Genomic DNA, 24,722 nt, shown 5'->3' on the forward strand with positions numbered 1-24,722 from the left:
GCTAGCCTATGGTTAGCCTCCACCGGGAAGCTAACGTTAGTTTAGCTAACAGCTAATTCGGCTTAGCTAACAGCTAATTCGGCTAACCGCTAGCTGACAGCTAGATTCAGTCTAAAATAACGTTAACTCAAACTTAATGGGAAAAGCAGGCTACAGCTAAATTAAGACTTCACAGTAATAACAATAAAGACAAGTATTGAGTGATTGGATTTTAAATGAGCACAAGTAAAGTAGAACTGACGTAACAGCTGTTATATATGTTAGGTGTTTGTTATATATGTCAACGTTTATTTTCAAGTTTTATTTTGAGGGTCTATTAAAGTTATTACATGCTGTCTCAGCTAGCAGTTAGCCGAATTAGCTGTTAGCTAAACTAATGTTAGCTTGCCTGTGGAGGCTAACGGCAGACCGCTACAATCAGCTAGCAGTTAGCCGAATGAGCCGTTAGCTAAACTAACGTTAGCTTGCCTGTGGAGGCTAACGGCAGACCACTACAATCAGCTAGCGGTTATCCAAATTAGCTGTTAGCTAAACTAACGTCAGCTTGGCTGTCGACCGGAAGCGTGGAACAGATTGTGCAGTGTCGTAAATCCTCATACAACCGCGCATGCGCGAACATTTTGCGCATGTGCAGAACGGATCGTGCAGGCAGAACGGATCGTGTACCGACAGGGGGGCTTTGTGGTGGAGGGGAGGCATGTAACAGTGAGTGTCACCATGACATTAAAGGAACATGCTGACTTATTGGGACTTTAGCTTATTCACAGTAACCCCCAGAGTTAGACAAGTTAATACATACCCTTCTCATCTCCGTGCGTGTTGTAACTCTGTCTGACGCCCCCAGCGCTAGCTAAGCCTAGCACAGATCCTGGAAGTAACCGGTTCCAACTAGCCTACTGCTTCGAATAAGTGACAAAATAACACCAACATGTTCCTATTTACATGTTGTGATTTGTATAGTCACAGGGTGTATGAGACACAGCCGTCTTCTAACCATATACAAACTGGACTGAACTATATTCTCAGAAAGCCGAAGCACTGCTACTTCTGCTACTTGGGCGGAGTGATTTGCTAGCAGCACCTGAAGCCCTGTGGTGAGGAGCAGAGAGTTCGCCTGGAGTTCGCTCAGAGTTGGAGTAATAGAGTCAAAAATTACTAGATAGTAAAAGATGGATAGTGATAGTGACCTTGTTTTTTGTACATCATGTGACTATACAAATCACAACATGTAAACAGGAACATGTTGGCGTTATTTTGTCACTTATTCGGAGCAATAGGCTAGTTGGAACCGGTTACCTCCAGGATCTGTGCTAGGCTTAGCTAGCGCTGGGTGCATCAGACAGAGTTGAATGAATGAATGAATGCATTTATTGGTCGTAACCAAAGGGTAGGGTCGGAAGCTTCAGCTTATATAAGGGCCCCCCCCCTTGTCACATTTTTAAAATAAACTCTTTTTCAAGGGAATAAAATCTTCAAGACGAGTTACAACACGCACGGAGATGAGAAGGGTATGTATCAACTTGTCTAACTCTGGGGGTTACGGTGAATAAGCTAAAGTCCCAATAAGTCGGAGTGTTCCTTTAAAAGTTGACCTTTGCTTGAACATACTGTAGTTCAACGAACTAGTTCGTACATGTTGTTGGAACACATTTGAAGGTGAGGTGTTCAATGTGTGTTCCGAACAGCCACCAGCAAAGGCAGGATCCAAAGCCTGCGGTCACGGAGAGAGGCAAGACGTGATAATTGTGGAAGAAATTAAACAGGAACAGCGCACACTTTGGGTTAGCCTCTCCTTCTGAGGCATAAATGGTGTTGCACCTATTTATACAGAAAATAAGTGACCAAGATAGTTGTGTGAAGGATTGGGAAAGAGCTTGAGAGAGAAGTTTAATCCTTGCTTACTTACTCACCTCCACAGCCCTGGCCATCACTGTGTGAAAGTGGCGCGTCCATTTTGGAAAGTTGCAAAAATAGTTTGGCACAGTACCACCTTCTGATGTTGGAAAAGAAAGGGAGGGTGGGGGATGATGGATGATTCATCTACTATACATCTACAGTAGAAAAAAAAAGATACATTTGCAGTTTTTAAAACTGCATTAACTGCTGCTTAGGGGCAACAGGAAGAAGCTGTACACACAATATTGACATTGTTAATAAATGTACAACATTTTATAGCACATTTCTTACAAAAAGATGCATATGGCAAAACGTGTTAGCAAACAGTTGCCAACTTATACAGTACATGACAGACACAGAACAATGTTATCATTCATCTGGAGTCGTGTTTCTGGTCGCCCTATGAATGTAAGTCACTTCAATTGGTGGACCCCAAAACAGAACTTAATCCTTTGAGCTCTGTTTTTGTCTCCACCAACTTCTGAGGGAAATCTCTGGCTCTTAAGTTGCAAAATGCTGCACAATGTTTACCAGCTAGTTGCTAACTCTGTCTCTCTGCTGTTTGGTGCTGGTCAGGTACTGGGCAGTGGGTTTATCATGGAGTTCTGCTGAAAAAGCTGCATGTTGCATCTCGAAAGAACGCTGATGGGAGCGATGAGAGCAAACCTTTTTTGGTTTGGCAAAGTTGTGGGACATAAAACCAAAACGAGAAAAAAAGACTGCAGACTCACTGATGAACTCTCTGGGTTCATCACTACAAGCAACACCGTCACATTATATGTAGTGATTTGATCTATTGTTAAAATGAAAATATTGATGAGAGCAGCTTTAATGAAATTTAATTGAGCGAAATGTATAATTCTGTCAATTTCATTTTAAAAATGCTTTTATAATCTAAGAATAAACGTTAAAGATTTTCAGTAACTTGTGCATGCCCTATGTGTACTTCAGTAATATGTCTATGGGATAAATTATTCATGGTTTAACTAATGTGTGAAAATGACAGTGTCAATTATGACCAATCTGGCAACTCACAAACTCCATGGTAGAAAAAAGTTTAGAAATGTCTAACCAGTGTTGGGTCAGACAATCACTGCTAAATCTAAATTAAAATGCTCTTTTTCTCTTCTCAGTTAGGCAGCCTTATCCAGCAGCTCCCTGTGTTTGCTCACTATCTGGTCTGTCTGTACATGTGTGACATCTCCAAGCAATCAATAAGGGAACTCCTCTGGGTGGTCAGTAATTACGCACGTGTGCCTTGGAATTGTGTACCTTAGGAATGAAAAGACTGAACCACCTTTGTGTAAGTATAATAAAAGATCTTAAAAGTCTAAATAACAAATACTGTGGTTTCCATCCAATGGTCAAAAGGGAACTCTGGGTTGCTAGTTTGCCCACTTTGACATCCTCATCTATGATATCCTGGCAGCCAAAAGTGATTCAGTTCTTCTACATATAAACTTTATTATTCCAAGTCTGACAATTTATTCTTGCAATATACTACTGTTAGGAAAAAGCTAGAAATATCCCATTTCCTTAACCTGCCATACCCGTATTCTACAAGTTCCTCGTCTCTCTCTCTCTCTCACACACACACACACACACACACACACACACACACACACACACACACGACTGACGTATTTCTGGTGATTGCACGCTACGTGCCCCCACCACGTCAGCAGTGCTCTGAAAAAAACTCTTCTCTTTAGTTATTTATAAAATCTTTTTTTGTCCCAGAGTTAAAATAAAAAAGGGGGTCGCAGGAAAAAAAGGGAGAAAAAGGGCTGGGAAGGAGGGAGAAGTGAGCTAGAGGAAGGCAGCCTCATTCTCATCCATCTCACCCTCTCCTTTATTATTCATCAGCCTCTTCTCATCCCTCGTTCAACATGCTGATGGAGGATAAAATAGGTCAGGATAGGCTGGTGCTCGCACAGTGACTGATGTCTTCCCCGACATGTTGTGCACTTGTCCCCTCCTCCTTCCCTGCATCCCTCGCTCCTCCTCTCCCTTTTCTTTTCCTATTCTCCCCCTTGCTTGATGTAGAGGAGTAAAACTCAGACAGAGGACATGTGTTGCTGCTGCTGCTGCTAGCCATCTGCATGGGGCACACCAAACCATCATATCTATGAAGCATTAAGAATGGCCCAGCAAGCCGAAGTGGTGAGGAAAGAAGCAACTTAGCTGGAATTAAGAAAAAGATGACCAGTGTAAAGCGTGAAAGTTAAATCAGAGGGACAAAACAAATACCAGATCATTGTCCTTTTTTAGTTATACGTCTTGGAGTACTTTTCTCTACTTTCTGCTCAAACCTCCAATAAAACATGTGGTTGTGGTCTGCAGGTGGAGCTTTATACCCAACAGGTTTCAAGCGGAGGAGTAAAATAACCCCTACCTCTATGTTAATTTCTTCAGTTCTAACACACTTAAAGCACTATATTGTTGGTTTTGCTTGCATGTTGCCTCAATATTTGCAAGTGGTTAAAGCAGTCTGTTACTACTGTTCTCCACCTGACTCATTTGTGTGACTGGCTGCACTGACAAAAGATGTCCACCAGATGGGGGCAAACCCTATCGAGAAATATGCAAAGTTATGGTACAGTATAAATGTTGGATTTTTTTCAAACTTATTTGGGAATTTATCAGTGTTGAAATTTGGATTTAAAAAAAACACATTGAGACACATTTGAGGTTTTTTTTCCCTTTCTTTTACTTAAAAAAGTTTACTTCCATTAGTCTGATGCATAATCTGCATTCTGTTGCATTTTCTATCCAGCTTTGTCCTCAAGACAATACGATCACATTTATTGTAAGATGTGAAACGGTGTCCTCTTGCAGCAGGAAGACCCAACAAACAACTTTTGGATGAATGGGAACATAAACAAAAGATAATAATTTGTTTAAAGGAGACCCATTTCTATACCGTTTTCAGGTTTATACTTGTACTTTGTGTTTCTACTAGAACATGTTTACATGCTTTAATGTTCAAAAAACACTGAATGAACATTACTGTACTAAACATTTTTCTCATACTGCCCATGGCTGCTGCACCTGTATTGACCCTCTGTCTGAGACGCTCTATGGTGTTTTTTGCCCCCAACTGCTCCTTCCAGGCAGCGCTGCGACCGCTGCCTTCAAGGCACCTAACCCTAACCCTAACTATAACCAGTGCCTAATCCTAGTGCCTACCAGGCAGCACTGCCTGGAAGGCGCCGTTGGGGGCAAAAAACACCAATAAACGTCTGAGACGCTCTGTTTTAGCGCCTGTCTCTTTAAGCCCTGTCTGCTCTAATTGGCCAGCATTTCCGTATCTCATGAGCATGCCAACAAGGCTGATAATGCCGCTGGACACAGGAATCTTTGCAAATCACTCTAATGATAGCTTGCTTCCTGAGGATGTAGGCAGTAGTAGCATTATACTGTAAAATGCAGAATTTAAATGCACAACAGCTGCTAGCATCAACAATAAGGTCAGAAACCGTTGTAATTCGTTATACACGTTTAATTAACCACCGGTCATCAAGGCTGATGTTTGTTTTCTTCCGGAAGAGGGTCACGTGATAGGGGCTTGACGAATCAGGGAAGGACACGTCGTGACGGATCAGACCCAATCACGGAGCGAACGTCGGTGTCCGCATTATTGTTTTCCAAAGATCTCCATTTCTGCCCATCCAGACTAAGAGACCCCAGAGTTTTTTAAACTAAAACGGGGACAGCAGTGTTTCCAAATGTCTCAGTCTTAGGGGCTGGGAAACGCCGGAGTAGTGTGGATGCAAGGTTTAAATGTAGCAAAAGATATGTGTTTTAAGACGAAAACGTTTTAGTGTGGATGTAGCCCAGGTGTAGACAAGTTGTAGTTCTGGCACTTCTGGTGGTTTGCTACAAAGCTTTCTGTACTTCTGAATAAATCTGAGAAGATTGAAAGTAAAACACCCATTGTGACATCACTGATTGGATTGTAAACTGTAAAAGTGGAAACTACAGAAACATTTGACAGATTTTAGTGTAAACAAAAGATGTCATAGAGAAGCTGTACAACTTAGCAGTACGTACAACCTCCAACTTGTCGGTCCTCACAAAACCAAAAGCAATTTAATTTCATTGCTCACCAGCACTAAGATGTGGCTCCAAGTATTTAAAGACTTAAAAACTACTTTACTTTGGTACACCACACTGGCCTCAAAATTAACAGCAGCAATACAGTTAAAGAAAATGTTAATGTTGAATATTATTTAGTGTGTTTACAGATAAGAGTTAGAAAACTAGAGTTAATGAAAACTTCAATGCTCAACAAACCATAATCTTCCATCTAATACGATGGTGATGCAAATAGTCCATATATCCAAATTTGATAAGTGAGAGAAAATTAATTGTTTTTATTTTCTGTTTTAAACTTGAATGAAATTCAATTTACAATACTGAATTATTTGCAGTACAGTTCAAATGACATGTTTTATAAAAGGTAATTACAAAAAACTATTTTACACACACACACACACACACACACACACACACACACACAATCAAACAGTTTGGCGTATCCCACTATTGGTCTTCAAAGAAGACTTTAGCCATGGCGAGGGCAACCTTGGCCACCTTTTTCTCCTTGGCGTCGGGGCCCATGTTGGCACGTGCCAGTCCTATCCAGTGCTGCTCTGTACGGCTCTGGTAATCCGTCACCGTCTCTCCCTCCTGCACTGTGGGGTGCTCCACTTCATCTGTAAACACACACAGGTAAAGAGGTCAACATTTCCTGCCCAACACGCATATTTGATACATTCAAGTAACTAGTAGTGGCTAAGTTTAGGGTTGGCCCATAAGGGGATAGGGATGGTCCTTATGTTGTAGAGTTTGAGACACAGCACAGGATTTACATGCTGAAGTGGAGACTATAACACTATATATGCACGGTCCAAGTAATGCAAGGAGGACGCCGTGTCAAATCCTTCAACACCACCAATTTGATCACTCATATGAAGAACCGCCATCCAGAAGTTTACACACAATATCATGAGCAAGCTACTAGCAAGCAGCCTAAACGCACACAGCGGCAGATGCAGCCCACATGTTAGCGAGTGTGAAAGAACAAGAGAGGGGGGAGCAGTAACGCTATAGCTGTGAACGTAGCAGCGCAGTTTGTGTACAGTTTATCTATAAATAAATGCTACTACTTTTTCAAAATTACAGTGTTTTCACATTTTTTGGTATGTACAAAAATTATCATAGAAACTTGTTTTATACCGATCATACCAACATCGGAAAATACTGGTTATTGGCCATAATTGCAATCGTTTATCAGTATCAGCCAAAATGTTCATATCGGTGCATCTCTATGAGCAACCATACACAATGGCAGGATCCTGAAACTGAAGCAGCAAAATGGAATTCAACCATCATTGATTTTTTGTATTTGCACCTGCGTTTTTCCTACTGTGACTTGAAATAATCAAATGTCTTTTGTGGAAAAAAAGGTCTATTGGCGGTGAGTCAGTCAGCCGGGCCACCACTTGGATTCAGACTGAAAGATCTCAATAACTATTGGATGGACGGCCATGAAATGTACTGGCATTCACGGTCCCCAAAGGATAAACTCTTCTGACTTTGGTCATCCCGACATTTCATCTAGCGCCATGATTAGATCAAAATGACCCAGTATTTGTGTTCAAACCAAATATCTGCAAACCTGATGACATAAGCATCAGCATCAGCTGTACTTTGTGTTAAGTGCTAATTAGTATATGTTAGCATGCTAACACGATAAACTGGCGATGCTGATGTGGTTTACATTATATGCTTTACATCAGCATGTTAGCGTTGACACTGTGAGTATGTTAGCATGCTAATATTAGCATTTAGCTAAAAGCATCACTGTGTCTCAATACAACCTCAGAGATCTGCTAGCATGGTTCTAGAGTCTTATCCTTGTCAAATTGTCACCTATACTTAGCGGGACATTTAACAGTTGAAACTTGTCAGTGCTCTGGTGGATAAAGTATTTAATGGTTTCACAATCCACTTCAAACAAATGTTTGGATTTCTGTAATGCAATTTCTCGTTCCTTATTAGCTTACATATTCGCCAATACCGATATATTTGCAATAAGCTGTTATCAGCTAATATATTGACAAGGCCAATTTCAGTTGACTAGTAGAGTGCCTGTTCAAAAAGTGCCTGTTTGGAACAGGCCGTTGCTTGGCCTGTGGTATTGCTGCTTGTAGCATTCTCCAGAACCAAATTGTTACAGAAGGACCCCAAACCACTTAATATGCAACTCCACTGTATAGCCTACTACTGACTTACAGTGTACTTCTACATCAGAAAAAGTTTGTACCAGAGACGGTTAAAACCGAGACGCCCCAATTCGAGCTAGTTTCCTGTATCTGTGTCACATGGGCTCTGCCACGGCCATGGCGCTTTAAGAGACTAGCAGCAGGTCCGAGTGTATTGATTCCAATGGGAGAAGTGACCGTTAACACAGATTATGAGCGATCCTTTCGCCCCATAGTCACCAAAGAAGATATTGCACCCATTTTTCACAAGACACATACAGTATCTCCAGAACATTCTGACACTAAAATGGCATTTTTCAGACGGACACATCAGGAGAAAACAAACTTTGTTTGAGACCTGTTTCTGTCTCAGGACCAATGTCTCGCGAGATCTGGCAACACAGAGAAGCTAACGTCAGCTAACATTCGTGAACGCCCTAACAAAACTAATCTCCGTGATGCTAAATATGTCTTTTAGCTGTGTAAATATCTAACGTTAGCAAAAGAACATATTAATAAATGATTCAAATATAACTTTTCATTCATCCACATGACGTTCACTGCCTAAAAATCTTTAGTATAAAGGATCTTTGATTGTACTACTACATTTACCTGACAGAGAACGTTGCAGATTCAGAATTTAATAACAAAATATCACAATTAAAATGTGGAGTAATCAGACATTTGCCTCATGGACACATGGCAGTGCGCTACCCATCCGGCCTGTTAGGAGAGCTAATGAGCACCTATCTGCGTTAATCAACCACCAGAACCGGACCGAGTACAGAGACGGACTCACATTCGACTCACAGAGACGCAGTCAGCCGGCACCGGACTGTAAGTGTGTGTGTGTGTGTGTGTGTGTGTGTGTGTGTGTGTGTGTGTGTGTGTGTGTGTGTATAGAGAGAGAGAGAGAGACAGACAAAGGGGGCGGTAAGAAAAGGTGGAAGGCAATGCAAACAAAGACAGTTTTTTGTTCAACTAGGCTACATTTTAGCGTTGCCTTTTTCATCAACGATATTGCATGTTGATATCACCACAGTCAGCGTTTAAGGACGCCGTTGGTGTCTCGTCATTATTATCGTTAACGAATTTAACACTTCAGCAGAGGTGTTCATTTCCAACGCTGAAGTATGGATTTGATTGCGGGGGTATTTTGCCGACGGTAATGTTATTATTTAGCAGCACACTTAATTCATTAAGGGTGAGTCTGATGAAAATTGCTGTCTTTGCCCGGCCCGCTCCGAGATAGTCACGCATTGCCCGACCTTTCTGCACAGCGCTGTGGAAGAAACTCCAAGATTAAGTTATGTTCTGTCATCTGAAGTGGTGAAAGTACAGCTCACAGCAACTTAATATGATATCGTGTCTGGCTTTTGTTTGATATTTAGTGTCGGGAAAATGGCTTTTTATTGAGTTTCCTCTTAGCGAAATGCTGTAAGTGAATTTAAGCTGGGCTTTTTTTGTGAAGGGTAGACATGCCACCGTTATGGTTAAAGCTTTTTTTCTCAACCCTTTTCAACACAACAGTTGCGATGTTCCTGTCAACTCCAGGAAAGTGAAAAAAAACTTTGCCTGTAGTATCCAGCAATCATGTAACGTTGGAAGCAGCAAAAAGTGTACTGCTCAAAGCTGGTAAACCCCCCCTGCTGCTGTACAGAGTGTGTCAACAGCCTGCTGCGTGCTGCAACTGCAGGTATTTATTTTTTTACGTAAATTTTTTTCCTCAACCTTTATTGTTCGGCCGTTTAGTTTTATTCAGTTTTTTTGATATCCAATATCCAACGCTGTCAAAACTGCTCCAAAATCCAAACCCCAAGTCCATTGGGTAGCCGAAACCAAGTGTGAAGTAGATTGGATGAACGGTTCATGAGTTATTTCAAAGACAGACCACACACACACACACACACACACAGAGGCTTCCCTATTTATTAGATAGATAATAAAATATTTAAAAAAAAAGATGTTGGTTTCTACTGAAATCTAGGGAATTTAGCATCTAGAGAGAGTCAGATAGAGTCAACTATTGATGTGATGTTTTCACGTGCTTGAAAGGTTGGTATAGCTTATATCATCATCTGTTAAATACCAAGAATATCCTGACCTACATACTGTGCCTGTTACTCATAAGAAATCGCATGAAAAGGTAAAAAGGAAAAGAAAGACAGATAAGTATAAGAGAGTGAAGAGGCAGAATAATCACTTGCCTTCCTCATCCTCGCTTTCCTCTTCAGAATCCTCCCCCTCCCCCTCCTCCACCCCTTCTGCTCCTTTCGCCTCCTCCTCCTCCTCTTCATCTTCCTCTGACTCGGACTCTTCCAGCCACTCCTGTGTCTCTGTGGAGAAAAACAATCAGAAATCTAAATGAAACCTCACATACCTATGTCCCATCGTATCATCCTCCAACTCCTCTCCTGCATCACAACATATTCAAACGAGACAAATCAGCATACTGGCTGCTGTAGAACTACCTGCTGCGCTGACACTGAACACATATCATGTCATTTCAATTGGTCCACAAGTGTTACTTCGCTTATGCATAATTGACATGTATTTTTCACTCACTTGGGTCCATTTCAACCAGAACCTCCCACTGGTCCATCTTGTTGAGGTCCAGAGAGTAGAAGTCGTTCAGGGTGAACTGGCGGTCGCCAACCTCAAACATCCCTCCGTATAGGAAGAGCTTGCCCTGACGCGCCGTTGCCATGGCGCTGGACCTAGCGCAGGGTTCCACCAGGGGGGCCGAGGCTGAACCCGAAGAGATAGAAAACATGTGATTGTCCAACCTATCTATATATTTGCCCTATTTTTTTCACATCTTAAAGCTATAGTGCATAGTTTCTGTCACCCCCATGAGGAATTCCAAGTAAGGCCTCATTCACACTGCCTGCGTTGGCGGTCAGACGGTGTGGCAAAAATGCAGGTCTTTTCATTCATTTTGAATGGGATTAGTGCCTTTAGGCTGCAGTGGGGTTTGCCACAGGGGGGACACTCGAAAAAACGCAGCGTGCCTGAAAAGTTGAGACCAACTCAGTCTCAACTTTTGGAGAAACACAAAACAACGTCATGTTGCGGTAGCCAATCGTGTTACCGGCGATCAGACTTGTCAGTGTGATTTGAGGCGGTGTGAGAATCCCATACAGTAAACATCCCTGCCTTAATCGCTGCAACAAAAAAGTTTTAAAACAATACGAAGGTTAAAAAAGGAAACGAGCACTGAACTGCCCGGGAGCTTGTGTAATAGCTGAATGTTTCCTGCAACAACAAAGCACTCGCTATGTCTCGCTCGTCTTTTTTCTCTGCTCTGTCGAGTGAAATAAAGCAGCCTTCAAGTGCGGTCGGAAACGTCGAAATCTATAAACGATCTGACAGTAAAATGTGTGTGTGTGTGTGTGTGTGTGTCTGTCTGTCTGTCTTTGTGTGTGTGTGTGTGTGTGTGTGTGTGTGTGTGTGTGTGTGTGTGTGTGTGTGTGTGTGTGTGTGTGTGTGTTCTTGCCATCGTCATCCTCCTCTTCCTCTTCTTCCTCCTCCTCCTCCTCCTCCTGAGCTCCAGGGATCACTTCCTTGATGGTCATCACTGTGCCGTCCTCTGTGACAATCTCCTTGACGACCTCAGTGGGTCCCTGGGGTGCCCCCTCCTCCTCCTCCTCCTCCTCCTTCTTCTCTGCACCCTGCCCCTCTGCTCCACCCTTCTTCCCCCTCCTTCGTTTCTTCTTCTCCGACTTGTTTCCCTGGACAGACAGAAACCAAACAGTCAATAATCACAGACATCGGTCGAAGCATCGATACAATGCAGCTGCATTGAGAGGTGCTGGTTCCAACCAGTGGTGAGGAATTCTCCAAAATTGATAGAAATGATTGGTAACACTTTCTAATAACCTTCACTAATAAATGGTAAGTTGATCAATTAAACTTAAGTTAATAGTTCAGTGTTTCCCCTATTATTGTTTGTTTATATGTCCAACCATGAGCTCTATGAATCCCTTCAGTTAGGATTCAGACCTTATCATAGTACAGAGACCGCCCTCATCAGTGGGGGCAGTGGTGGCCTAAGGGTTAGAGACGCAAGCTTGTGAGGTCGTCGGTTCAATCCCCAGACCGACAGGATAAAATCTGGGTGGGGAAAGAGCAGTCCCTCCCTCATTACCACCACTGAGGTGCCCTTGAGCAAGGCCCTTAACCTCCAACCGCTCCAGTGGAGCTGCTCAGTGGCCAGCAGATCAGACTGTGGTTGTACTGGGCAGCTTGCAGGTATGAATGTGTGCAACTGTGTGAATGTGATCAAGGTGTTCCTGCAAAAGAGAGGCTGCCTCTCAGTGAACCTTTGCTGAATAAATAAAGGTTAAATAAAAAAATAAAATAAACAAAAATAAAAAATCACTAAAGATCTACTCACCACTGCTGACTCTGGACACATCAACATACTCATTCTCCTCGACCTCTCAGCCTTGGACACAATCTCCCATACCATTCTCCTCAACCGCCTATCCCATCACCTTGTATCACTGGCACAGCGCTCTCCTGGTTTCAGTCTTACCTCTCACACAGGAAGCAATTTATCACCATTAGCGCTCCGACCCAGAATGGGTCAACTAAGGCGTACCTCAAGGTTCTGTGCTTGGACCCATCCTCTTCACCATCTACATGCTCTCCCTTGGTCAGATTATACAGCAACATGGTCTCAGTTTCCACTCCTACTAATCGATGACACACAGCTCTATATCAGCACCAAACCATCCACTCAGCTGCCCCCCCTCTCACTGGTCAACTGTCTGCATGGCATCAACGCCTGGATGTCAACCAACCTACTCAAACTGAACAGCAATAAAACAGAGCTCTTGGTTGTGGCCCCCAAGGTGCTGCTCCAGAAGGCTGAAGAACTCATCCTGGATGTTGACGGGTGCGCCATCTGCCCATCCTCTGAGGTCAGCAACCTTGGTGTAATCCTAGACTCCACCCTCTCTTTCCATACTCACATCAAATCTATCACCAAATCCCTCTTTTTTCATCTTAAAAACATTTCCAGACTCCGGCCATCACTCTCTGATTCAGTGGCAGAAACCCTCATACATGCTTTCATCACCTCCCGTTTGGACTACTGCAATGGAGTCCTGTCTGGGGTCCCCAGCAAAACCATAGACAGGATCCACATGTCCAAAACTCTGCTGCCAGGGTCCTCACCCACACCAAGACGTGGCAGCACATCACCCCAACCCTCATCCACCTTCACTGGCTCCCAATTAAGTCCCGCATCACATATAAAATCCTCCTCACTAGGGTTGGGTACCGAAACGCGGTGCCAATAGGGCACCGTTTCCAACCTAAACGGTAGTAACGAGACCGAATAATAATTGTAAAATACCCTTTTCCCATCTGGTGGTTGTTTTTGTCATTCAACAGCAATTTACTGGTGAAATAAGTTATTGTTTATTATAAGTTATAGTTATTACATTACTATTAAATCATTTAATTTTGACCATATGGCTGTAGTAATAAACAAGTTGTTCTTAAATGTCGCCGACTGTTGTTTAGTACCCTTCTTTTTTTTCTTCTTTTTTTTAACTTTCTTAAAAAGTATCGGTTCAGGCACCGTTTAGGCACCGGCACCGTTTTAAAAGTTTAAAAGCTCTTTGCTTTTACCCATCATGAAATGCTTCTTGCGTGACACCTTGGTAATGAGAAACCTTTTTATACGCCATCAATTAGGACTAATCCAGCTGATATTAATTTTCACTAATACTAGGCAGGATTGCTTCCTAAATACTGACAGATTTCAGCTGGTTTATTGGCTTCCCATGCCTTTTTACACTCCTTTTTCTTCATGTGTTCAATATTTATTCCCATTATCATTCCACTTTATTACACATAACTTTTGTCATGGACAAACATGTTTTGATTTCTTTGTATGTGTGGATTACTTGGGTTGTTACTGACATCTGGTGAAAATTTCTTTCCAATAGCCCCATCAGAAATATATTTACTGGGAAAAATGTTGAAGCGTTCAATACTTATTTTCCCCGCTGTATAAGAACAGAGTCTGAAGCCAAAACATATCCTTTCATCCAAACAAATTTGACAACCACTCATTCATTCTGCAGGTTCACAGCCTTGTCGCTTACCCTGAGCAGGCCGGGGAACCAGCGGTTCTTCACCGTGTCATACAGGTACAGGTCGTTGTAGAAGTCGCCCTCTAGCGTCTCCTCCTCTTCCTCATCACAAACCCCACCAAACAGCAGCGCCCGCCCTGCTGGGCCCACCGCCACAGAAAATCCAGAGCGAGGAGGGGGCTTGTTCCCAGAGGGGTTCAACCTGGACCACGACCACTTCTCTGGAGGACAGAGAAACAGTCAAGACGAGTCGCAGAAAAATCTAAAAAGGAAAGTAGCTGAAAAGGGCTGGGAATCATTAAAAAAAAGTTGGTACCGATACCAAGACTTTGACAACGGTTCCTGAACGATACTTTTTTTCGATAGCAATTTTATAAAATCCATTTTACATTACATTAAACATTACGTCACAAATCTTTTATTTATTTTTCAGTTTTCTAACCTGCGTGTCTCTACGATGTGTAACGTTAGACAGCCAATCGGCAGCATTATTAGGTCTTGGTAGAAGCATGCTGCATGCTTATTGGCTCACTGACGCTGATGAGATTTACTAATTAGGTATTGAATGACGAGGCATTTTTCAATACTCGACTATGGAGGAAATTCGGTCAGTGCCTAAAACATATCGAATTCTGTACCCAGCCCTATAGCTGAATGATTCTATTAATCTTCATAATTCGTATTGCCTTCAATAACTTAAATGTTGTACCTTGGCCATCTTTTCCCTCTCGCTTGAGAAGGAACATGTCAGAGTGGATGGTCCCTTTCTCTACATCCTTCTTGACTCTCTAGATACACACGCACGCACACACACGCGCACGCGCGCACACACACACACACACACACACACACACACACACACACACACACACACACACACGCACACACACACACACACACACACGTCAGACCATAATTAGTCAGACCACATCACAAAACATAGTGTATTATCAATACGGTAGAGAGGAATGTATGCACACACACCCACCACTTTAGAGTATCCCCCGTAGATGATGACACCCATGCCGTCGGGCGTGGAGGTCATCTTACAGGCGGAGCGTGGGGAGGGGCCGGAGCCCGATGGAGTGAGGCGGGACCAGGAGAAGGTGTCCAGGGAGAAGGAGTAGATGTCACTGTAGTAGATAAAATCCCTGCAGGGGGACGAGGCGGAAGCAGGAGACGAAAAGGGCGGAAATTGAATCACAAATTCACCACAGAAGGATTTGATACATCTAAGAGCGTGAGGAGTGTCAGCTTTATGATCTATTTCAGAGAGATTGAGGTTTAGATGACAGCCTGGATCTGATTCTAAAAGCTCAATCTTTTGGCCACATGGGGGCTGAACTCCACAAGAGCAGACTGCAGCGTATCATCCGCTTTGCTGAGAAGGTGATTGGCTGCAATATGCCAGCTCTCCAGGACCTGTCCGCCTCAGCGTCCTGGAGGCGGGCAGGAAAGATTGTAGCCGATCCCTCTAACCCCGGCCCAAAACAGTTTTGCCCTCAGCAGTAAAGGCCTTTTTATGCTTCTGCGTAGAATTGACGGCGTACCCCCGCAGACCCCTCTGCGTCTACGCGGGACCCTACGCCGTAGCCTGACGTGGACCTCTCGAAAAAATGTAACTACACGTCGCAGCGACGCACGCCGCTCGGCCGTGCCTTGGTAGCGTTGCATTTCCCCTGACTCATTTCCTGGTTCTCCTTCTCCATAAACAACATGAAAACAAGGAGAGGGTTAACTTTTCCTGCTAAAGATTTCCCACCTTGGTCAGAAAACACAGGGGAGACACTTTGTTTCTCTCACTATGACTCTAGAGTCGGTACTCGCTCCGAAGCTAATCGCCGTCACTCTCTCACTTCTACCTCGTTCTAACACACTCCCCACACACACACACACACGCCGGCTCGACGCACACACCAGCGCACGAGTATAAACATAAGGCTACTTACGTAGGCTACGGCGAAAGCTCTGCGTGGAGCCTGCGCAGAACCATAAAACGGCCTTAAGCCTCCACTGACACTGACTCTCTACAAGTGACTGTCTGCCACGGTGTCTTTGTACATACAACCACTAGGAGTCACACTTATTTTATAAATTCTATACTTAACAGCACTACTATACAGCAAGTCCAAGTATGTTCCGATGAATTAATCCAACTTACTTGACGTATTGAGTAGAATAGAAACTGTGCTGACCTCTATGGGTTTGTTTCGTTTCTTGTTGAATTAAAAATGTACCAAGGCCAAGTGCTTACTGCAGCGGCCCGGGTTCGAGTCCGACCCGTGGCCCTTTGCTGCATGTCATCTCCCCCTCTCTCTACCCCTTTTCCTGTCTTTATCTGTCCTATCAAATAAAGTTAACCCTTGTGTTGACTTTGGGTCACATTGACCCGTTTTAAATTTTTGTTTTATATCAGAAGATATGGGACGTAGAAATAAGTGCTGAAAATGTGTAGAAGAAATTTTTTTAATTTAAAACGTTGGAAAAAGCAAAAACAAACGCGTCAAAAACGTCGAAAAAAAGGTTGAAGGGTTAATAATCTAAGTTAATAATAAAAAAAAAGAATCTTTAAAAAAAATCATTTAAAATGAACATGATTTGGAATAGGCTGTCTCCCTTTACCCATTACAGGTATGAGGCAAGTAATGATGTAATCAAACATGTTACCTGTCCACCACCCCCTCCATTACAGACATAATTTCCTTATTTATTACTCAATGTCCTTCTGCCTACCTGGTGCTCTCATGGAAACCTCCAAACACCAGCAGCTGTTTCTTGCTGAGGACCATCCGGTGGCCGCTGCGACCTGGTGGACCCCCAGGCGCCCTGGAAAAACACAAAACCTCACATCATTTCGGATCACTGATGTCTGTAAAATCATCCTTATGAATACAAAGTGAAAATCCACAACACCGTGCTCCTATGGGACTTTAATATTCTTATTACCTAAGCAATCAACTTATTTACTAATTAGGCTGACATTACAGGATGGAATGAACTAATAAAGATGTCTTCATAAATTAACATAATATGAAATAGTATTTTAAGCCACCCTCGGATTCCTGTATTCACACATTCAATCTGCCGATCATTACTTCCATTAATGCAGCGGTGGAAGAAGTATTCAGATCATTCACTTAAGTAAAAGTACTGATACCACACTGTAAAAATACTCTGTTACAAGTAAAAGACCTACATTGAAAATGTTACTTTAGTAAAAGTATGTAAGTATCATCAGGAAAATGTACTTGAAGTATTAAAACTAAAAGTACTCAACTCCTCACATTTTAGAAACTGGAAACGATCCAAACTGTTCTGTCAATCAACTAAGACTTTAATCGGCTAATGATTTCAGCTCTACTTGTAGGCCTGTATATGGTTTGGTAGTTTAATTATAATAAAGCATCATATTTTATAATAAAGCATCATATTTTATAAACTACGTGTTTTGTGTGCAAATATCTTAATTTGTAAAGTAACTAGTAACTAAAGCTGTCAGATTAATGTAGTGGAGTAAAAAGTGCAATATTTCCCTCTGAGATGTAGTGGAGTAGAAGTAGAAAGTGGCATGTAAAGAAAAGACTCAAGTAAAGTACAAGTACCTCAACATTTGAACTTAGGTACAGTACTTAAATACTGTACATGTACCTAGTGACATTCCACCACTGCATTTATGATGCCTTCCGTTCATCGTTACATCTATTGTTATGACCCTCTGCACATACTTGATGTTCTCCCACGTGTGTGTCGCCAGGTGCAGCACCCAAAGGTCCTTGTAGTGGTAGAACTGTTCCCCATTCGGAGAAGCAAACTCTCCGCCAAACACCCAAAGCTGACCCCCACCCTGGGGAACTACCACCGCCTAAGGGGGGGGAGGAAGGGAGGGAGGAAGGAGACAGAGGGGAGGAAGAGGGCTGCATAAACAGAGCGAGATAAGGAGGTTTGATGTCCTCGGATTTAATTGGTTTTCTTGCAACAGGCCATCAGCCGTGATGACATTGCTGATAAGTTCCTAAGTTTCCTCTGATTGGTGTTGCAGCAGTCTGCCCCTGTGTGGTTTAAATGAAGAATCACATAATTGATGAAGGACTTCCAAACAAAATTATATTCCAGTGGAGCAAATGTAACACTACCAGGGTCTATTAAATATAGCTGTAAACTTATTAAGAATCAGAATGGGATTTATTGTCAAGTAACAGTTACGAGGAATTTCCCTCGGTTGGTGCTGCATACATAAACACATTAAGGGCCCTATCTTGCACCCAGCGCAATTGACTTTGTACACCGACGCATGTATCATTCCTATTTTGGACCCGACGCACAGCGGACTTTTCCCTCCACAGACTCACGTTGGTAAATTAGGGAATGAACTTGCGCTCCCGGGTGCGGTTGAGCAAAAAGAGGAGGCGTGTTCCGGCGCAAACGTTCCCTAGTGCTATTTTGCAGTTTCAGAAAACAGTTCTGCCACAGACCAGGAAAAACCTAGTCTAAAGTCAGTGGCGCGTTATTCAGATGCTATTTTAAGGGCGCATGCTTGGCCGTAATGTAGAGTGTGTACACCGCGCATACACTTTGCTTCTCTCATCTCACGGACCCAGCAGTTCCCATTTTTGCAAACCATACATAAATACAAGGAAAAATATGACCTTGTTTTACACAACATTTCCATGAATCGTGGATGTGTTGATGACATAAATGAGGAAATATTAGAGGACTTAAGGAGATGTGATGTTGAACTGCATGTGCTGATGCCACTTAACCCAAATGCCCAAGCAGCAGCATGGGAGAGGAGAGACAGAAGAGCTGCATCGGCTATAGTGAAGTAATCTCGGTCTAATGTTAGACTATATTGCAAAAATATCACGGATATTTGGACTAGTGACAGGAAGAACTACAACACCACGGAATAAAAAAAAAATATATATATATAGCGCTGCAAGAACATTTTAATGAGCATTAGAGGTAGCATGACATGGACGTAGGAAATTAAGACCTGTTGAAAATTATTTAAGACCTAGAACACAATACTTAAGCGAATTTAAGACGTTTTAAGGACTAAACTTTTGACTTTGAAATTTTAGACTTTTTAAGACACCGCGGAAACCCCGGTTGAGGGATGTTCAAAAGTTCAGGATATATAGTGTGATAAATGTGCTATATAAAATGAACACCTGTCATTTGGTTAATATTAGTCACCTGGTCTTTGCTTATTTGGAAGTGGCACTGCGTAACTAAAACTGTCGCTGAGAATCAAATCAAATACAATAAAGCTGAGAACTTATACAGGCAGAGGGACAGAGAGAGAGTGCACCAGGATGCTCTTTGTGGGTGTACCTGGTGAGAGCAGCGTGGGGGAGGAGGGTTGGGGATCTCTGATTTAACCCAGCTGTTCTTCTTGATGTTGTAGAAAAACAGATCGTTGTACAGGTACGTCTGCAAAAACAAGTTTTTAAATGAAGAATGTATTCAGTGGAATGTATGCTCTAACATACTGAATACACTGGAAAAAAAGAGGAGCTGATGGATTAAACGTCACCACGTTGAACCATCTAATTAGCTACTCATTCAGTCAGTCATTCAGGGTATTTTCTACTACCTTCTTTCCATTGAAGAATTCTCCTCCAAACAGGATGAGTTCGTCTTTCTCAGGATGGGCGGAGAGAGACGCACTCAATCTAAATAAAACATAAGAAGACATCAGAGACAAAAGATATATACATCCTTCCACTGTGGCTGACAGGCATGATGCAGACATAATGTTATAATCCAGGCTTTTCACGACCAATATTAGACTTAGGCGCAGCACCAAAGCCATTTTGGACAACACATAAGCCTAATTAATGTAACTAAATGACTTTCCTAATGATTGTAGTTGGTCCCCAGTGGACTACTTTAGCAAGTTTTGCTTTAAGCTTTTTGAGTGTTATTTTTTTATTATCTGCTCTAGCTCTTTCAACGTTTTAGACACAGATATAGGGCTTGGTACCGTTCAAAAATATTCGATACCGGTACCGAGACCAATACCGTGACTTCGATACCGGTTCCTAAACTATCCTTTTTTCAATATCAATTTTATTTATTTTTCAGCTCCTACTACGTGAGCCCCGTCTCTGTGCGTAATTTAGAGTTTTTCCTGCGTGTCTCTACGACGGGTAACGTTAGACAGCCAATCACAGACATTATTAGATCTTTGTAGAAGCATGCTGCATGCTTATTGGCTCACTGACGCTGGTAAGATTTACTACTTAGGTACTGAAATTGGGTACTGCAATGACGAGGCATTTTTCGATACTAGATACTTTAGAGGCAATTCGGTCGGTGCCTAAAAAGTATGGAATTCAGTACCCAGCCTTACACAGATTTGATAATAATAACAGTCCAAAATGATGTGAAATTGCATGTTTTTTTATTGAAAAACATCACATTTTCTTGATGGAGAAAACCCCTAAACCCTCTGCCAAATATGTGCAGCTAAGTCTCACACAAACCTAGGGAAAACACTGTAATCTGCCCTGAAACTGCTTTGCAGCCAAGGTGGCACCGTCGCTCTAGGGATGGCAGTGTTGGTCTGTCGGTCAGTCAGTCAAGAAGACTGATTTTCATTTCGCCGTAATAACACCACAGCAATCTTTAACACAGCCCAGCAGCGACCACAACTTCCTTTAAAAGCTAAACTAGATTGGGGTGTGTGGAAAACTCAACTGGAACACTACAACTCTATGGTAGAGTCAGTCATTACATTTGCTATTATTACTTAGTTTAGTGTTCTCTCGACAGGTGACAAGAACATGCATTACGACATAGTTTTTAGACGGTAGTTAAGAATTGACCCTTTTCTATCTGAATGTTGATTCAGAAGAAATTATTTTATCTCTCATGTTTTTTAACTTTTAAATACTCCTGATAAGTCAGCTGATGATCTTCCATGCAAATATTGGTGGATGGCAATGGTAACGTTGTTTTAACCCCTGATGATTGGGCTGGTTGATGGTGGCTAGATGTACTCAAGACTTGTTGTTATGCTAACACTGAGCTAGCAATATGCATGTTATATATATATTTTTTTATTATGATCTGTGTTCAAGGCTGAATATGCAAGACAGTTTTCCCAATAGGGACAATAAAGTTGAACCTTGGTGATGGAGGTGGACATGTTGTCTCTACAACTTGGGTCTTCTTTGCATCCAGATTCTGAAACTCAGCAATCAGAGCCTCCAGATCCTCCTGGAGACAAGGAAGGAAGGAAGGAAGGAAGGAAGGAAGGAAGAACGTAACCAAATGGCTTTCAAACATGACGCGAATGTTGTGTGTCCTAGGAATATGGGTAATATTAATATTAGTAATATTTCTATTACTAATTATAGACTGTTTTGTTGTTACCTGGCACTAATTTAGTTTGAGAGTTGAATTGTACCATTTGCATAAACAGACCAGTAGTCTATATAATATTTTCCCAACATCCATTAAGTACAAAGCTATAAAGTTATTGGCGCTGCAGAATGTGCTATTTCTGTGTCATATGCATAGACATATATAACAGAAAAATATACATATACAGTCTATGATCATATGACAAGAACCAATAATAACATACAGCGTTAACCCAGGTTAAGTGTTGACGTTAACGTTTTAGGTTACCTCCTCTCGTTTGGACCTCTTTGAAACTTTTTTCTCCATTTTGGCAGCTGTTTTCTCCGCTCCCTTTACCTTCTTTTCTTTCTTGCCCTTTTTTACCATGACTGCTGTGATGCACTGACAGATACTGTTAAATTTCCGGGTGGTTAGGGTTATCTGTTAATTTAAACGAAGTCGGTGTCACATGGAAATCCAAACAAACTCGCATGCCGGCGGAGGCATATGCCTTCCCCCGACCAGTGAGATTTACTTCCTGCAACAAACTTGACGTAAGCACGTTGTCAAAGCGCAACACCGCTCTCTAGCGGGCCGGAGGACACTGTGCGCGTATGAATATAATGTATCTTTATACTGTTAGCTAGCCAGAGGTTACTTCATGGTTGAATATTATTCTGAACAAAGAGTGGCCAGAAAACACAGGGCGCAAGCAGAAAATGTTGAAATTGTGTGTTAAGTCATGGAAAAAGGGAACGTTTTACTTTGTTAATAGTATTCCCTTGCTGTGATGGGTGTTTCACCTTACTACATAATATACACATATAGCTTTTACACATTCATGTTAATATGTATGCATACACTAGGGGGCTCCGGGACAAAAAAAGACCCGTTGACCCCCATTGACCCACATTACAAAGTAAGTAATTGGCACACAAACAACCTGGAGTTTTCCATGGGGCAGTTTTTCACTTGGGCCTGTTATACTTTGTAAAGCAAAGCTATGTGTCATAATATTGTTTGTCCTGCGGCATTAACCAGTCAGTTCTGCAGTTCAGAAACAACTGTAGCAGGGAGTGAAGCTGACGATACTATACATACGATACGATACAACTTCATTGTCAGTTTACACTGAAAATTATTTTTGCATCCTTAGGCATTTCCATTGAAGAGATTTGCACACAGTTACACAAAGGCAGTCTTGTATAAAGTACTTGAGTAAAAGTACAAGTATCAAGAAAATTACTTTGAAGTTGATGTCAGCTTTTAGAATAGTAGACCTACTTGAGTGAAAGTAGTAACTGATATTTACTGTACTTAAGTATCAAAAGTAATTTTCTGATATTAAATGTGCTTAATTATTAAAAGTAAAAGTTAAAAACTTAGATTATCAACTTTGTGGCTTCCTTATAGTAAAGCGTCAGGGTTTCCACACCTTCTTAAACATCAAATTCAAAGTCTTTTCCAGGACTTTCCAGGCACAATTCCCTTAAGTTAAAGGACCAAACACTGCATTTTTTTAGAGAGCTGTCTCAACAAAGAGAAAAACAGAAACAGAACTTTCATTTTTATGTAAAAAACCTTTAACTCCAACATACTAAAACATATCTTGCAAATAAGGCCAGGTGTGTTACGTTATCTTCGTCACCACCCCATTCTCCAAAACAAGACAAATAGAACAAATTCCTTCTGATTTTACTTTGTAACAAGTAACAAAGACGCTTATTGGAAATGTATCAGAGATAAAGTATACATTTAAAGGTGCAGTAGGTCATATTTGCTGAAACTGATCTTATGTTCGAGTAGAACTACATGAAGCAGGTAATTCAAAAAAAAAAATCCGGCTCCTCTGGCACCACCTATTGCCTGTAATGCGATTTGCAAAAATTCACCGCTCCCTGTTCAGAAACACCAATCAGGGCCAGGGGGGTGTCTAACTGTGTGTCAATCACTGCTCATGCACACGCATTCATTCTCCCTTGTGGGGCTTAGCAGACTGTTTTGGGCTTTAGTGGAAAGGGGGGAGGGACTGAGAAGTTGTCGATGTTCAAATTTTTTGGCTAAGTCCTGGATCTTCACAATCCTACCTACAGCACCTTTAATTTAGGAAATGTAATGTAGTAAAAGTGAAAGTTTCCAGAAATATAAAATAATGAAGTGAAGTACAGATACGTGAAAATTACAAGTAACGAGGTATTTGTGCTTCGTAACATTACACCACTGCACAAATTACACTTTTAAAAGACGTACAAAACACATTAAACCAGACAATTAAAAATCTGAGATCTGATCCCAGATGATGATGATGATGATGATGATGATGATTAGTACTGACTGGTAGTATGGGTATTTACACACTCTGTTCCCATGTGCATTGCGTGTTTGAAAACACGTGTCCATTTATCTTCAGTGTGTGTGGAATGTCACAAAGAGAAACGACAGGTGCTAATGAGCAGGAAAGTGTCTTATGGTCTTATGATATGGCATTTGTTTGTAACTAACCCCCCCCTACCCCCCACCCGCATCTCCCCTCCTGACAGGCCCTACATGCCCACAGCTGCAGTGATCCATCCTGTTAACTACAGTTGCAACAGTAACATTTGTCAAATTTCAGCTATAATATGATGCGTTGATGCTGACAGTCGGGTAACCTCTTATTCTCAGAGATGAATTGAACACCATGGAGATGCAGCAAAAAGATGTAAGCACTCTTTGGATGGATGACAGAAAAAGGCACTTGTGTGTTCCTTTGGACCCAGTCATTCAAAACCTTTACATATGACTTGAACGACAGCATTACAATAGCACAACAACTTCAGGGTGCATTGTGTTAATCTCCTTTGATAATGAGAGGTTGAGAAATATTTTAGTGCCTGACACGCAAAGAGATAAAATATCCAACTAAAGCGACACCCAGAAATTGAGTAATGATGTCTGCTTTGTGGAAGGAGGCTATCTTTAAAGATATATATTGCCAACTGCAGAATACAATTTGGCAGTCAAATGATGTACAAGATTGCTATGTATTGCTTTTTTTATATCAATGTCTCATCTATGCCTCCCGCTTTTTGAATCAATCAGCCCTCTCTGGTTAAATAGA

General features: G+C 41.9%; 1 protein-coding gene across 2 annotated transcripts; it reads right to left on the reverse strand.

The window, feature by feature from the left end:
- Positions 1-5,383: 5,383 nt before the first annotated feature.
- Positions 5,384-22,159, reverse strand: klhdc4 (kelch domain containing 4). 2 transcript variants are annotated; one of them, XM_036002717.1, is made up of 14 exons: positions 21,911-22,159; positions 21,405-21,496; positions 19,869-19,947; positions 19,607-19,705; positions 17,998-18,134; positions 17,006-17,098; positions 15,261-15,423; positions 14,982-15,060; positions 14,285-14,493; positions 11,662-11,896; positions 10,731-10,913; positions 10,373-10,501; positions 6,428-6,614; positions 5,384-6,395 (listed from the first exon to the last, which is right to left on the reverse strand). In XM_036002717.1, the coding sequence occupies exons 1-13, from the start codon at positions 22,007-22,009 to the stop codon at positions 6,442-6,444; spliced, it is 1,770 nt and encodes a 589-aa protein (XP_035858610.1). In that variant the 5' UTR covers positions 22,010-22,159; the 3' UTR covers positions 5,384-6,395; positions 6,428-6,441. The 2 variants fall into 2 exon arrangements, with proteins under 2 accessions (XP_035858610.1, XP_035858609.1); XM_036002716.1 differs by having other exon boundaries at positions 6,251-6,614; positions 21,911-22,158.
- Positions 22,160-24,722: the final 2,563 nt, after the last annotated feature.

This window comes from Sander lucioperca, chromosome 7 (genome assembly GCF_008315115.2).
Source record: "Sander lucioperca isolate FBNREF2018 chromosome 7, SLUC_FBN_1.2, whole genome shotgun sequence".
NCBI lineage: Eukaryota > Metazoa > Chordata > Actinopteri > Perciformes > Percidae > Sander > Sander lucioperca.